This window comes from Elephantulus edwardii, unplaced genomic scaffold (genome assembly GCF_000299155.1).
Source record: "Elephantulus edwardii isolate Elephantulus edwardi_28Jun2011 unplaced genomic scaffold, EleEdw1.0 scaffold00009, whole genome shotgun sequence".
NCBI classification, from domain to species: domain Eukaryota; kingdom Metazoa; phylum Chordata; class Mammalia; order Macroscelidea; family Macroscelididae; genus Elephantulus; species Elephantulus edwardii.
Genome location: NW_006399759.1, coordinates 4,187,012 through 4,201,669, shown reverse-complemented (window position 1 = coordinate 4,201,669; position 14,658 = coordinate 4,187,012). Strand labels below are relative to the sequence as shown.

The 14,658-nt window shown below is 48.7% G+C and overlaps 1 protein-coding gene across 2 annotated transcripts in view; it reads left to right on the top strand.

Moving 5' to 3' along the window:
- Nucleotides 1–14,366, top strand: part of BRE (brain and reproductive organ-expressed (TNFRSF1A modulator)) — a 724,026-nt gene extending 709,660 nt beyond the window's left edge. Inside the window, exon 12 of one of the 2 annotated variants that reach the window (XM_006880575.1) lies at nucleotides 14,225–14,366. In XM_006880575.1, the coding sequence (XP_006880637.1) occupies nucleotides 14,225–14,276 (52 nt within the window). In that variant the 3' untranslated portion in view covers nucleotides 14,277–14,366. Of the gene's footprint in view, nucleotides 1–14,196 lie in introns of both variants that reach the window. The other variant, XM_006880574.1, reaches the window with a different exon arrangement.
- The last annotated feature ends 292 nt before the right edge of the window (nucleotides 14,367–14,658 follow it).

Below are 14,658 nucleotides of genomic sequence, written 5' to 3'. Positions count from 1 at the left end.
TAAATATCAACTATCAAATTGCTCATTTATTTAACAAATACTGACTGTCTGTTACACACCAGGCACAACAGAAGCAACAGAGGCAGTGGTGCCCAGTGTCCTTGTTTGTGGCATTAAGTCAAAACGGACATCCTTCAGTGTTTATCCTGCTATATTATGGTAATGAAGGGTGGGGAGTGAGATGAAGGGGAGTCGAATGGTTGACTCTGTAACAGCTTGTTGCCATTGCTGCCTCACAACACTCTGAGCCCCCTGGAGACATAAACCCAGGCTCCATCCAGGACCCTATGGAACGTCTCAGAGACATAATTGATGGATCCATATTTGAATTTCAGTGTTTTCCCAAGTCACCTCCCTAGGTGACAGAGCATTCTCCTTTCTCCGTAATGAGACCATGAGGCCCCATCTCTAGCCCTTTCTTCTTATTCTCAAGTTTAACCACCAGTCAGCAACCCAGGTCAAATCCATGCCAGCAGGGATCACTCCGGTCCTAGGCCAGAGAGTAGGAATCTTGTGAAATGAAATCCAGACCTCATGCTGATAGGAGAGTAGGATTTGGAGAAACTATAGTCTTTAGTATGTGATTGGAATTCCTTCTTTAAAGCCTCTGTGAGAAAAATCTCACCAGAGTTGTGCTTTTTGTCGTAGAGTAGCGTGGGGGTCTTTTTAGGCATAAAAAGCCAGGGCCCAGAAATCACTCAAGTGGGCTGGTGATTTTTATCAGGAGACTTGGTTCTTTGGACATCAATCTAATAAAGGATTTCATTAACCATTCTCACCATCCCCGTCCCCAGCCCTCAGTCCGCAGGCCTCCTTGGGTAGTAACACCTTGGAGAGAAGGGTAATCATGGAGTTGCTCGATTTTTGTGTCAATTCCCAGCCCCGCAATCAGTGACTTCTCTTCTCAAGTTTTGTACTGTTTCTGCTGATAAAGTAATATTAAAACAAACTGAAAACTTGGAGTTATTAGCTGGCTTAGTCTACAAAACCAAATCTCTGCAATTGGGAGTTATTCTGTAGATACAAAAATAGACTTAGAAGGGGAAGATGTCCAGTCTGTCAGCAAATCCCTTTTCAGAGATTTGGGATCTTTCTTTGTTGCTGGGTGTTATTGTTCTTAGGTGCTATCAAGTCAGCTATGGCTTACAGAGATGCTAGACAGCAGGTCTGAACCCTGTCCCGTCCTGTGCCATCCTCATCATCTCTGCCACACTTGAGCCCATGCTGCAGTCATTGTGTCAGTCCCCCTTGTTGGGAATCTCCCTCTCTTTCGCTGACTTTCCATACGTCCTTTCCAGTCATGACCTCCCTTTCGGAGGAAGAGCCTCTCCTACCAACATGCCCAAAGTAGGAAGGCGAAGCTTCACCATCTTTGCTGCCAAGCAACATTCTGGTTGCACTTTCTCCAAGATAATATATCTGTTTGTTCTTTTGGCTGTCCGTGGGATATTCAGTGTTCTTCTCCAACATCACAACTGAAAGGCATCAGTTCTTCTTCTGTCAGCCTTCTTCATTGTCCAGCTCTCAGATGCATAGCAAGTAATTGCAAAGACCCCGAAATGGTTCATTCACACCAGAAGGAAAAGTCTCAGGAGCTTCTGCATTTAAAGCTGCAGAACGGGGACAAGCCTGGCCTTGGGATATAAAATACTTGTTCAGGGCTTCCAGCTTCCCCCACCATCTAGTTCACAAAACCTCACAGAGTCTCTGCTGCGTATAAACTCAGCTGTAGGATGTCCACAGAAATAGCTAAGATGTACATAAGAGGCATTAACTAGCAATCCCAGACAGTTTATGTAAACTTGCTCTGTCCAGAGGGTGGGAGTCCCAAAGGGACAGATTTTCATTCAAGAGAAGGAAGAGCATTATAATCTTCAGAGATGCCTTCAAGTATGGAGCTCTTGACACTGAAGTATACACCACATACTTACAGTACAGGGAGCACAAGTGTCTTAGTGGTAAAGAGTTGCATTGACAACTCAAAGGCACATGGTTCAAATCCAGCAGCTGCTCCCCAGAAGAAAGATGGACAATCCTCTCCTGTGCAATTTAGTGTTCTGAAAACCCGCTCAAGGGTCAGCTATGGGTCAGTTCTGACTCAGTGATATACAGCAACAACTTACAGGATGGAGGATCACCTTATGGAAGTGCTGGTATGGAAAATCCTGCCGTGATTACATCCTAGCTGGTCCTTCCAACTATGGATGTCTTTGGTTGTGAGTGGTCCATCCACAGCACCTCCAGGGCGAGACAGATGGTTGTGGGCTAGGATTGGTGGCAGCAGGTGCATACAGGGCCCTGTGCTGATACTGATGCATGGCCTTGAGGGTGTCTAGGTTGTGGGAGGTAGGTGGAGAGGCCCCCCAGCATATTACATGGCCCAGGGCCAGGTGATTCTCCTCCAAAATAAAGGGGCTCCTACTTAACTAGCTCCCAGAGTTGCAAAGGGGAATTAATTACTGTTTGTGGTACCCTTTAAGATGCACCGATGAAAGGCCTTGTATAAATGCAAATTGTTATTATTGTCATTAAAGGTGCTAGACGTCTGGCCTGCTAGATAATGCTCTGAGCACAAAAGAGAGCAGACGGCAGACGCCAGGCAGAGTTTACTCCTGTTGGTTTGGGAGCCTTAAGGAGCAGGCCAAGGAGGGCATGGGCCATGGCAGTGAGCAGAGCCACTCGGCTCTGGTCAAGATTAGCACACAGCCAGCCCTCTGCCCTGTACTTACCCTGAGGACCGGGATCCTGCTTAGATGCGCCCTGTGAATAAATGAGTGAATGTTTGCTTTCTGCTGGTTTGGAGGATGAAGGCCGATGGCCAACATGTATGCTTGAAGCATTAAAATCTGGAGACAGGAGGGAGATGTGGAGGAGCCTCGGGCAGGTGCAGTCCCTCTGGTGCTGCTCCTCAAGGCGTCTGAGGGAACACTCTGTCAAGGCACAAGGAGAGCTGCAGTGACTGCTTCCACTGAAACTGTCTTTGCCTAAGGCGGTTGGGTTGATACCAAGGTAGGAATAGTGATAATAATGGATATTATAGGTACATCCAGTGTATATTAGTCCTGGAAGAGACCTTCAAATACGCCCTTCCTTCACTTTACAGATGAGGAATCAGCATAAACAAGTGAGGTGGCTCGTTCAGTGTCACACAGAAGTGAGAAGCCAGCCGGGCCACAGCCCTAACCTCCCCATTCCTGGTCCACAGCTCAGTTATGTGGGCACAGTAACCTCTCCCGTTTTACAGGGGTATTACCCCTCGACAACGCTACGGAGACATAAGAGGCCAATGGACTCTGCTTTTAAAGGAATCTTCAGAGCACCTTTGGCTCTTCAAGAGCTGCTCACTAAGAGCATGCTTGGTCCCTCCCACGCATACCTGAGTGGGTGGCGCATCCCCTCCTTTCTCATTCTTTTCTCTCCCTGGACACTCACTCACAGTGGGGCTCACTCTTCATTGAGGACCAAATGAGCAAGCGAGAGGGAGGTTCACCCCTTTTTCTCTTCAGATCACTGTCAAAATTCAACTGGCAAGCCGCACAGTACAGGTGTCCAAACAGATGTGAGTGTAATGAGAGGCGGCAGTAAATAACTCTAGAAATCCATTACTGGGCTGTTGGGCAATTCCAGTCAAAGTTTTCATGGAGGAAGCTAAATACAGCCAAAATGATGGTGCAGACAGTGAGAGAGAGTGGGAAGAATCACCAGATGAACGCATCTAGCCGTGTCTTAGTCCCTGACGATGCGGCTGAGGAAGCAGAGATGTGATTCAGTGTCACACAGCAGAGCCAGTGGTGGGGCCCGGTGTCCCCAGCTCAATGGGCTGATCTCGCCCCATGCCTCGGTATGGAAAATATGTATACTTGGAATCAGGCAGCTCCGAGTCATGAGTTGCACCGCCACTATCATCTGTGTAGTAGTCTTAGAAGAGAACCTTTGCACTTCTCAGTAGGTCTACCCAGAAGGGAACTGTCAAGATTTCTCTTTGATGAAAATAGAGGCCTTAGTGCTTGCCCAGTAATGGCCATGTTAAAGAGGGTAATGTAAAGTCAATGACCCAACTCAGTTCATTGCTGTCAAGTCAGCACTCAGACTTGACCTTCTATGAGGCTATGAAATGCAGGGCCAGAGGTTGCCCACCTTTCTCTCTCAGAGCCACCGGTGGATTCGAACCATCAGAGAGGCGAGGCCTTTGGGTTGGCAGTGCACTCCCTGGGGATGAGACCTCGCCACCATAGCTCCTTAAAGTAATGCCAAAAACAAAGATCATCATGTCTAGCATGTAGAAGACACCTCCCTTCCCTAATGCAAATGGCATTCAGACTTTTTTGAAGGTCATGGTCCACGAGAAGAACATAAATATGTTCCACCTCATTCCAGAGTTTGCAATTGATACCAGAATTTCCCCCAGCAATATTCTCGTGTGACACCCTCTGAATCAGTGCTACTTCATTTGCTAGTTAGAACCCACTCAGCTGATTTCACACCCCACTAATGGGTTGTAACCCCAAGTTTGAGCAATCTTCCCAAGATCATTTTCTGAAGATCATTTTTCCATGTTGTTTGGATGCCTCTCCCTCCTTCCCTAGAACAGGCTCATGGATCGGAGGAAATAAGAGCTAACAGCAGGGCAGAGCCCTGGGCTTGTGCAGGAGGAATGGGAGGGGTCACCAGAGCAGGTGGGTGTCCTCCTGTTCTCCCTTCCCCCCACCAGTCCACCTCAGTGTGTTCTGAGAGGACCCCTGGACTCGCCACCTGCCTCCTGCTCTGGAGTTGCTCACCCCGCCCCTACCCCCCAACACAGCTAGCCTGAAGTGAACTAACTACTCGCTCCTCGAAGACCCTTTGTCTCCAGAGATGGACTCTCCCATTGAACAGTCTCTTCTTTTAAAATTGCCCTGTTTTCCTCTGTAAGCCCAGACTACCAGACATATGGGATGTGAGTCGTGTGGGGAGGCTAGAGGGGATGAGGGAGGGACTGTGGCCACCCTGCCTGTCCCTCGCCCCAAGTCTTCAAGAACACTCAGGAAGGTGAATACCCAGAGAGCTGAGGTGACAGAGGGTGTTCCCAAAACCCAACAGGCAGCGACCCACAAAGCTGTGGAGTCACAGAGAGCCTAGTGGGAAAAACCTAATTTGAAGGCAAGCAAACATCACCTAAAAACCCTGGAGAGACTTCTCTGGAGAGGAGGAGACAGTTTTCTGCCCTAAGCGCTGGCCTCCTCAGTGTTCCCACAGTCCCAGTGGCCCTAACACTGGTGCCTGCAGAATTTCAGGAAAGCTTGAGGTACAGCCCTGAGAGGGCTCCAAGCCAGGGCCTGGACCTCACACTGACCAGGGTCCCCCACTCCACATGGGCCACTCTGTTGGGGGGGGCGAGCACTTCCTCTTTGAGGGTCATTTTTCGATTTTCCCCTTTTGCTGACTAAGAAGTAGAGGAAAATGTGTGCTCTGGTTGGTGACTCACAGCTGTCAGACAGGCCTGAGTGACCCCGTCCTGGCCAGGACTGGGGTCACCTTCCCCCACCCTCCACTGGGGCCCACGTGGCCATGACGAGTTGGAACAGACCCCAGGTGGCGGGTGCAGGTGGAGTTTGCTTGCTTGTGTCTTAGTTATCCGGAGCTGCTAGAACAGAAATCCCCAAGCGGGTGGCTTTTACAAACACAATGGTTTTTTCCTCAGAGTTTAAGAGATTGTTGTAGGTAGGTGCCATTGAGTTGAATATGACTTAGCGACCCTGTGAAGAGTGGCTCTGAACCCTGCCCTGTGCCATCCTCACAATCTCTGACATACTCAGGCCCGTTGCTACAGCCGCTCGTTAATCCGTCTTGTTAAAGGTCTTTCTCTCTGACACTGACCCTCCACCTTTCCAACCATAATGTCCTTCTCCAAGGACATGCCCAAAGTATGTGAGAAGAAGCTTCACCATCCTTGCCTCCAAGGAGAACTCCAGCTACACTCTTTCCAAGACATATCTGTGTTCTTTTGGCTAGTTCTAGTTTGTGCTCTTCTCCAACACAATTCAAATGCATCAAATCTTCTTCTTTCACTGCTAGTCAGTGTCCAACTCTGTGATGCATAGAAAGTAACTGAAAAAACCATGGCTTGAATCATTCACACCTTGGTCTTTAAACTGGCATTCTTGCTCTCTACCATATTGGGTCCTGGACAGCATTGGGTTTTCCCAATGCAGCATATCTTTTGGTTTCTTGACTGTTGGTGCCATGGGTGATGATTGTGGAGCCAAGTAAAATGAAGTCATTGACAGTGTCAGTCTTTTCTCCATCTGTCATGATGTCTATTGGCCCAGTGGTTGAGTGAGGATAGTTGCTTTCTTGATTTTGAGCTGTAATTCATATTCATTTGAAGGCTGTAGCCTTTGATCTTTTGTAGCAAGTGTTTTATGTTCTCTTCACTATGAGCAAGCAAGATTGTGCCATCTGCATAATTCAGGTTGGGTTTGGTGAGGTTTTTGATACTGGTTTATTTTAAAAGTTCAATAATTCAAGTTGTAGAGGCGTTTTCATCTGATCCTGATAAATTCAGGGCTCTGTCAGAAAGGTTTCTCTCCCTGTCAGCTCTAAGGGACGGTCCTTAGCCCTGGAGATCTTCATATGGCTTAGCAACTCTTCTTCCCCATCTCCCTCTCCTTCCCTGACTGATTTAACAACAAGAAGAGACTGACTCAAAGCATGCCCTTCACTAGTTCTGCCTCGTTAACTTAACAAGGGAGCGCTGGTGGTCTGTATCAAGTTGCACTGCTAATCAGAAGACAGTATCTCCAGTGGTTCGAATCCACCAGCAGCTCAGAGGGAGAAAATGTGTCTCTTCCCGTCAGGAGTCACAGCCTCAGAAATCCAGTTTTTTGGTGGGGCTGGGAGTCACTAGGATTCACAATCAACATTACAACAATGAATATTTTTTAGCGTAACAAAGACAACTTATACCCAAATAGGGTTATGTCCACAAGCAGGGAGACTGGGATTTACAACATGCATTTTGGGGGCGAGGGGGACACAATTCAATGCATAACAGTTTTTGTTTCTCATTGTTGCGGCATGAGTTAGCAGGGCCAGATCGCATCCTAGTACTTTGATGTCTAGAAATGGATCTCAGTCAGCTGTTAGTTGCAGTCCTCCTAAAGCGTTACAGCACTGGATTTAATGCAATCCATACAGGCCCGGCCTTCTCACGGCAAGGAGGCCAAGCTGTATAAGACCTAGTCTAGACACCAAGCTAAACATCTCAAGCTCAAGACAAGCCATGCTTGTCTGCCCTAGGCTGGAGGCCCAGTGGCCAGGGAATCCAGAGGAATCCAGATTGATTCCAGCTGAACCAAGCAAGGGCCTCTGCCTGGAGCTGTGAGCACACGATACCACCTCGCAGTGTGCTATTAATATTAAACCTTTGCATGTCAAGTGTGTTAATTTCCTTGCTTTGCAAATATGAACTCCTGAGCAGAAAGCAGGCCTGCTTAAGGATTGGCACATTGGGCAAGGCTGTGTGCGTGAAGCAGTCACAGCTGCTTGTTTGTTCCCCATGCCCACAACAGAGAGCCAGGCTGCCATCGCCCAGGGCATAACTTCCAAATAAGCTCGCAGCTTGCCAGGCACCGCTCGCTATGAACTCAGAGCTGGACGGCCAGTCGGCACGGGCCTGTGGAAGGTTTGGGGGAAGGGTTTGGAAACAGAACCAGGTCTCTTTGAGAGGACCTACTGTTAGGGTGACCCCTCGACATGAGGAGAGTGACCCCAAGTGAGTCAGTATTTTCAGCGGCGGTTCAGTGAGGACAAGGCAAGACCACGAGGAGTGATTAGCGAACTTGTCTTAACGCTATTTACAGGACTGCTTTGATTTCGAGACCACAATCGGTTTTCATATGACTGATTAAAAACATGTGCCAGTTGAAGTCACAGCTGCAGAAGAAAACTAAAACAAGAATTGAGCCTTGGATGTTTTGGAGCTTGTCGGGATTTGCAAAGCTGACCTTTGACTGGAGTGATAGGTCCCTGATTTCCTGGTGCCGGGGCAGTGGCCTGGAACCACTCGCGGGCCCCGCCCCGCCGCACCCACCACCATCGGCCTGGTGGTAACAAACAGCAGAGGGCTCCCGTTAAGATTGCCTAGAGAAACGCGTTTCTGAATTCCAGAAGCAAATGCTGAGCCCTGTTTTGGGAAAAGGCAACTGTTTGTACTCTTAGAAAAGATTCCAAGTTAATGAGGCTGAAGACAGCAAGTCCACAGGGTCCCCACACCTGGCCCTGCTCCACGCAGAGAACGGCGCCTGGGGTCAGCGTGACATTGGGCAGCTCTCGCTATTCCCCTCTCCAAGCTGCTCCTTTCTCGCTGACAAAACGGATGACTCGACAGTCTACTGGTGCCAAGTGTGCACATCCTAACCTGCTGTACGGAGTTCTTGCCCTGTCCCAGCTTCTCTGGGCTATCGTTTCTGGTTTGGAGTTTTTGTTTTGTTTAAGCTACGTGGATCCAGATTTTCAGATGTCAATTTCATCATTCTTCCGGGGGTGGGGGGGGTGGGGGGGGAGAATCACTGAAGAACTATGTACCCAGTAAAGAAAACCATTTTCTTGAGGCCTCGCTGAACAAAGTCCATGGCCACGGCCCTCATGCTCCTTGCTGCCCCTAGAGACCCTTCTTTGGGACACAGGTGGTCACTGTTTAGTGCCACCGAGTCCATTCTGACTCATAACAACCCACCAGGATAGGGCTGAACTGCCCCGTAGGATTTCCAGGGCGGTACTCTTTGCCAAAGCGGATCACCAGACCTTTCTCCCTCAGGGCCACAAGGTGGGTTCACACCACCAGGCTCTCAGTTAGCTTTGGGGTGCTTACCTCTACCCCAGCAGGTTTTGATGACTTACTTTTACAGCGGTCGTTTCCTTGACAGCAGTGCCTGTAAAATCTGGTAGGAGGAGGAGGTCTGAGGGATGGCCCAGACAGGCGTGCCTTCCCACTCTGATCTGGTTGTGGGGTAGCACCCCTCAACGTGTGCATCGCTAGCCCCATTTGGGAAGAGTGTCAGATGATATTACAACCACACGGACCACTGCTCCTTCAAGGCGCTCCCACGCCTGCCAAAACTTGCTGTGTGTCAGGCCCGGCTGTGGGTATTTCATATACGCTACACCAAACTAACTTCATTGCCATCTAGTCAACACTGGCTCATAGTGACCCCCCAGGACAGAACAGAGCTGCCCCTTTAGGGTTTCCAAGGTTGTAAAACCTTACAGAAGCAGACAGCCACATTTTTATCCTACAAAGCAAGTGTTGGGTTCGAACTGCCAACTTTTCCATTGGTGGCAACATGCCTATCCCACTGTGTCACCAGGGCTCCATGATGCATTCCTTACATACTCATTCTTCTACTCTTTACAGCTTCTCTGAAACGTAGATGCTAGTGTCCTAATTCACAAAGAAGCAGTGCTCGAAGAGGTCATGTGATATGTTCAAAGTCGCATGGATTGCGTCTCTGAACCAGAGTTGTGTGTCACTTGGAGAGCCCCAAGCACAAATCTTTGTTGAGTCCCAAAGGTAGATGGCAAATGTCCAAGGGGCTGTAGCCCAGGCTTAGGGTGCAATGCTCCTTCCGTGCCCCCTGTGGTCTCTCCCTGAGCCACCCGGCAGTCCCAGGCAGCCGCAGCCATGTGTCCCCTCAGCAGCCCTCCACCCAGCAAGCTGCTCGTCCACCAAGCCAGAAGCAGAGCCACACAGAGGGAACACACCCAGCAGGTTTGGGCAGAAGACAAGCCAAGGGCGGGGTGGTGCCTCTAGCTGCAGAGTTCATCCCTCGATACCACAGATACACCACAAGCATGTCTGGACTCAAGTTCACGAGAGCCATAGTGTTCCAGTGACTTTGACTGAGGGTTTAACTCTGGGAGTGGCCATTGCTGTGCCCCCAGTAGCCAAGTTAATATCATCAGTGAGCCAGGAACCCGGAGGGAACAGGATGAACTAAATGCAAAGACCCCCAGACCTCTTTGTCCACTCAGGGGCTCATTCTTGCGGCCACATCTGCCTCCAGCTGTTCTGCCAACTCAACCCCAGTCCATTAGACTCTGCATGGTCTCTGACATCTCTTGTTCATCTCTTGTGCCATGTGCTCATTTTCACTGACTCATTTAATCCCTACAGGAACTCTTTAAGGTTGAGCACTGTTACTCCACTTATAGATGAAGATACTTAGGGTGAAGAGGTGCCGTAAGCTGCCCACACGATGCAGCTAGTCAGGTGCAGGCCCAGGGCCAGAGCTTGGGCCTCACTGGCTCAGTGCACACAACCTTGGTCATCCTTTATGTCCTGCAGCTGTGGGCACCCTGCACTCATGGGGCCCAAAGATCCTCAGGCTCAGCTCTCTGTTGTACATGAAGGAACTGAAGCCCAGAAAAGGGAAGACATTTACCCATGGTTGCAAACTCAGAAAGAGCGGGCCCTTGAGCACTGCAACTCGCTGACCAAAAGGTCCATTGCCTCCCGTCTGCCCTGAATTCAGGGAAAACCTGCCTTGGATCAGTTTTATAAGTTTCTTTCTCCTAAACTGAGATTCTTGGGTTGGACTGAGTTGTGATTCTATGAAACTCTGAGCAAAGGGACTGTGATCAGAAAAGAAGGTCAAAACCTTATTTTGTCCTGAGGCGTGCTGAGCTCTAATTTGGTCTAAAAATAAATCTCCTTCCAGGGTGAGCAGAACCAGGAGCTTGGCTGGCTCCTGGCCTTCTCTCCCTGTGGGCCCCATGTGGCCAGATAATGGGGAGGTGAAGAGACCTTTCCCCCCAGAACACACACTTTTAAAGCTCATGATATACTTTGTCTTCGGGCCAAAGATTTTCTGAAAGATGACAGATAACTCCTGCTGCTGGCATGCTGTACTCTGGGCAGCTCTCAGTTTTCTCCGAAAAAAAGTGAAATAAATGAAAACAGCGCTTTACAAAAAAAAATCTATAAATGGGTGGGAGCCAGTTGTCGTTTTCCTCTTCCTCCCCCTCCCCCTCTTGACAGACTTAATGAGAATCCAAGTTGAGAAGCGCTCACTGCAAACAGCTGGTAGCATCATGGCTTTAAATAGCCCTTCTCCACGCTGCTTCCCCGTGGCCCGTTCAGCTTGCTCTGGCAGGGAAAGCCCAGGACAGAAATGGGCAACTTTAGGACTTTCTGAAGGAGGAGAGAGATTGACCTGAAAGCATGCTCCCTCTCACCAAGACCTTTTGAATCGAAGATTGCACCATTGAAGCCCCCCACCCCCCCACCCCTGACTCCCCAAGGCTACCCTGGTCAGAGATGGTGAGGATGGCACAGGAGAGGACAGGGTTCAGATCTGTTGTCCAGAGGGTCGCTGTGGGTCATACGCAGCGTGATGGCACCTAACAACAACAGCAACACTGCAGGAAAGCAAAGCTCAGGGCATCTCAGTGAACCGGTGCCCCGGCCGCTTGTCCTCAGAGTGGAGCTCCGTGTACCATACACATCACCACCCTTTGCATTATGGACTCTGTTACATGGTGCGACCCATGGAAAAGGTCTAGACCTAATTGTGGGAGAACATCTGGCTGCCTCAGGACTGCGTGGATTGGGGTATGAGTGGAAGGGGGCACTTTTCTTTCTTTCTCACTAATCATTTACTTAGTTTGAAATTTGAAAATGGGTAAGAGTTTCTAGAATTTCACTGTCTGCCCTCCTTAAGCCTTCTTAAGAAGCACATAATGGGCTGCTTGTAGATGAGTGACCATCATTAGTTACTGTAATTGAAGCCACTACATCTTTACAAGGTGCTTCCAGTGTGCGGGGTCCAAGCCAGGCCTGTGGTTTATCTGGGGGAGGATGTGCTCCCTGCATCCAGGGGCTGGTGGTCAGGCCTGGTGGGGAGTGTGTGTGTGTGTGTGTGTGTGTGTGTGTGTGTGTGAGATAGAGACCCTTGAAAGAGCCATAGAGAGTGTCTGTGCAGGGAGAGAACCTTCTGTAACCAGAGGAGCTTTGAGGGGTGGGGGATAATAGAGTGCAAATAAAGGCTAAAGGTGTGAAAGGACATTGTATGGGGCGAACAAGTGGTCCTGTTGAATGGAGGGTGGGGTGTATATTGATCCCTGCATCTATGAGGGACCAGGAATGAGTGTCAATTACATGTAATGTGACTTGATGGGTTTTTCCTATAGTTTTACCTGGAGAGAGACTTTCACTAGCTTCTCAAAGGGGTTGTAGTTGTTGGGTTGCCATTGAGCAGGCTCCAACTCCCAGCACCCATGTGCACCACAGAGCGGACGCCGGCCCACAGAGCACACAGTCCACCCGGCAGGCGTGGCTGCAGGAGAGGGAGCCCCAGCCAAGGGGCCCAGGGTCTTTGTGCCATCCTCACAAACCCTGTGCTTAGACCACTACAGTCATTGTGTCGATCCATTTCATTGAGGGTCTTCATCTTTCTCACCAACCCTCCACTTTTCCAAGCATGACCTCTAGGGAATATAGTGGGAGACAGGGTACATTTTTTAAAAATTTCTTTGTATCCAGTTGTGATGGTCATCAAGTGCTAGGCGGGGTGGGGGGACATTAAGGAGCTTGGTCAGGGTGGTGCCAGAGCCTCGTGCTCTAAGAGATGCTAATCTAGTTCCAACAGAAAAGTGAACTGGGACAAACAGGTCAGAGGTTTCTGCAGGTGACAGCTCTGATGACTGGTGACAAGCCTGGAAGCCAGGGGATGTCAGGGGATGGAGGGACACAGGGGGATGAGGACGAGTTACAGTATGATCAGCGTGGCATTTAGGGAGAAGTGGGAAGCGAGCTCTGGTGGCCTGGTGGCAAGAAGCTGCACTGCAATCCCGAAGGCGTGTGGTTCAAAAACAGCTGAGGGAGAGAACTATGATTAGATATTATTGTTATGACAGGAGTTCAGAATGAAGGTTGCATAGTGGATTGGACTTGGGGGAGGGATTGTATAACAATGAAAGAATTTTTTCATTTACTTTTCAAAGACAAAAGCTAATTGGGAGGGTGGGGTGGGCAGGGAGAAAAGTGCAACAATGAATGAATGGAAATCCAAAGTGTCTGTAAACTTTCATTAAAATCAATTAATAATAAAAAAGAAAAATAATAAAATTAAATTTAAAAATAATATATCATCCTAGGGATAAGTGGGTACTGGTTGAGAAGGAAATTGAGGGTTCTGTTGGAGAAGTACAAACTGACCATTTGGAGTTGGTGCTGTGTACCGTCGAGTCGGAAGTGACCGGTAGCTGACCCTCGAGCGGGCTTTCAGACACAGTAAATCACATGGGAGGAGATTGCCCATCCTTCTCCCACAGAGCAGCTGGTAGATTCGAACCACATGCCTTTGGGATTGTAGCACAGTTTCTTACCACAAACTGACCAGAGCATTTTTAATATAAATATTAGATTACTGTTTGTTAATATTAGATAAATAGTAGATTCGCCCATGGAGCCTCAGTCAGTTCCTGCCACAAAGCGGGCTCTGCAGATGCCCATGGCCGGGTCCAGGACGGAGTCTGGTACCAGGACTGCTAAATGGTCCCACCCTGGTCTGCTAGTCTTTGACTGATACCCAGTCTGCTTCTTTTTCTAGGAAACTAAACCTCTACATGTATGTTTAGAAATAAATGGAGACCATAGATCATTTAGACATCTTGTTCTCTTAGACTCTGTTGAAGTCAAAGATCCAGTTTCATGAAAACTGCAGTCCTTCTGATGTTTCAGGTCACCAACATGGCTGGGTGAGGATATCTTGATAGGACAGGGTTCAGATCCGTTGTTGATGAGATCACTATGAGCTGTACTCTATTTGATGCCTACCAACAACATGACTGGGCCGGTGAATCCGTCATTCTCTGCCTAGTCATTTGTATCAGACCTTTGTCTTTGGGAAAAGGACAGGCAATACCTTTGGATTCTCTTTTGCTCCGTATTTACTACACATGTGTAATAGGAATTGGCAGCCAGGGAGCCATGAGTGCATGCCTTCTAAATATCTGTGAGAGATACCTCCATAGTGAACTGTCTGACCCTCCTCTGGAAAAATCCAGAGGGTTTTGCATCAGCAGGGAAGGAAAATCCAACTCAAGATGCATAAACAATAAATACAACTGTTTTGAGTTAGGTTGAAAGCTCTGAGTTGCAGGTTTTTTACTTGTTTGTGCTAACCACTTTTTTTTTCTTTCTCTCTTTCCCACCAGGGCTTATTTCAAAACTTTTGTCCCTCAGTTCCAGGAGGCAGCATTTGCCAATGGAAAGCTCTAGGAAACAGCAGCCTTGAGGTGTGGGCAGGCAGCCGGCTCCACACACGCCCCTCAGCACACACAGCTGCTTCCTGGAAGGTCTTCTTGGGGTGCCTTGCTCACACAGCGGTGTGGTCCACACACGGCCCCCCACTCCAGCTGACTCGGACCCAAGAGCCCCTTGCCCATGGTTACTCCCTCTTTCTTTCCTTCATTATATTTTTTAGTTGGCCAAAATAAAATTTCCTATCATGATGGAGTATTTTTCCAGGGAAAATAAGACGTCATAAGAGCACACACCCTTATTCCAAAGCCTTTGTCTCTGAGATTTTATTTAAGGTTTAAGATTAAACACCCCATTTGCTTATTTTTTTTCTGAAATGAGAAGTGTGTGTGTGTGTGTGTGTGTGTGTGTGTGTG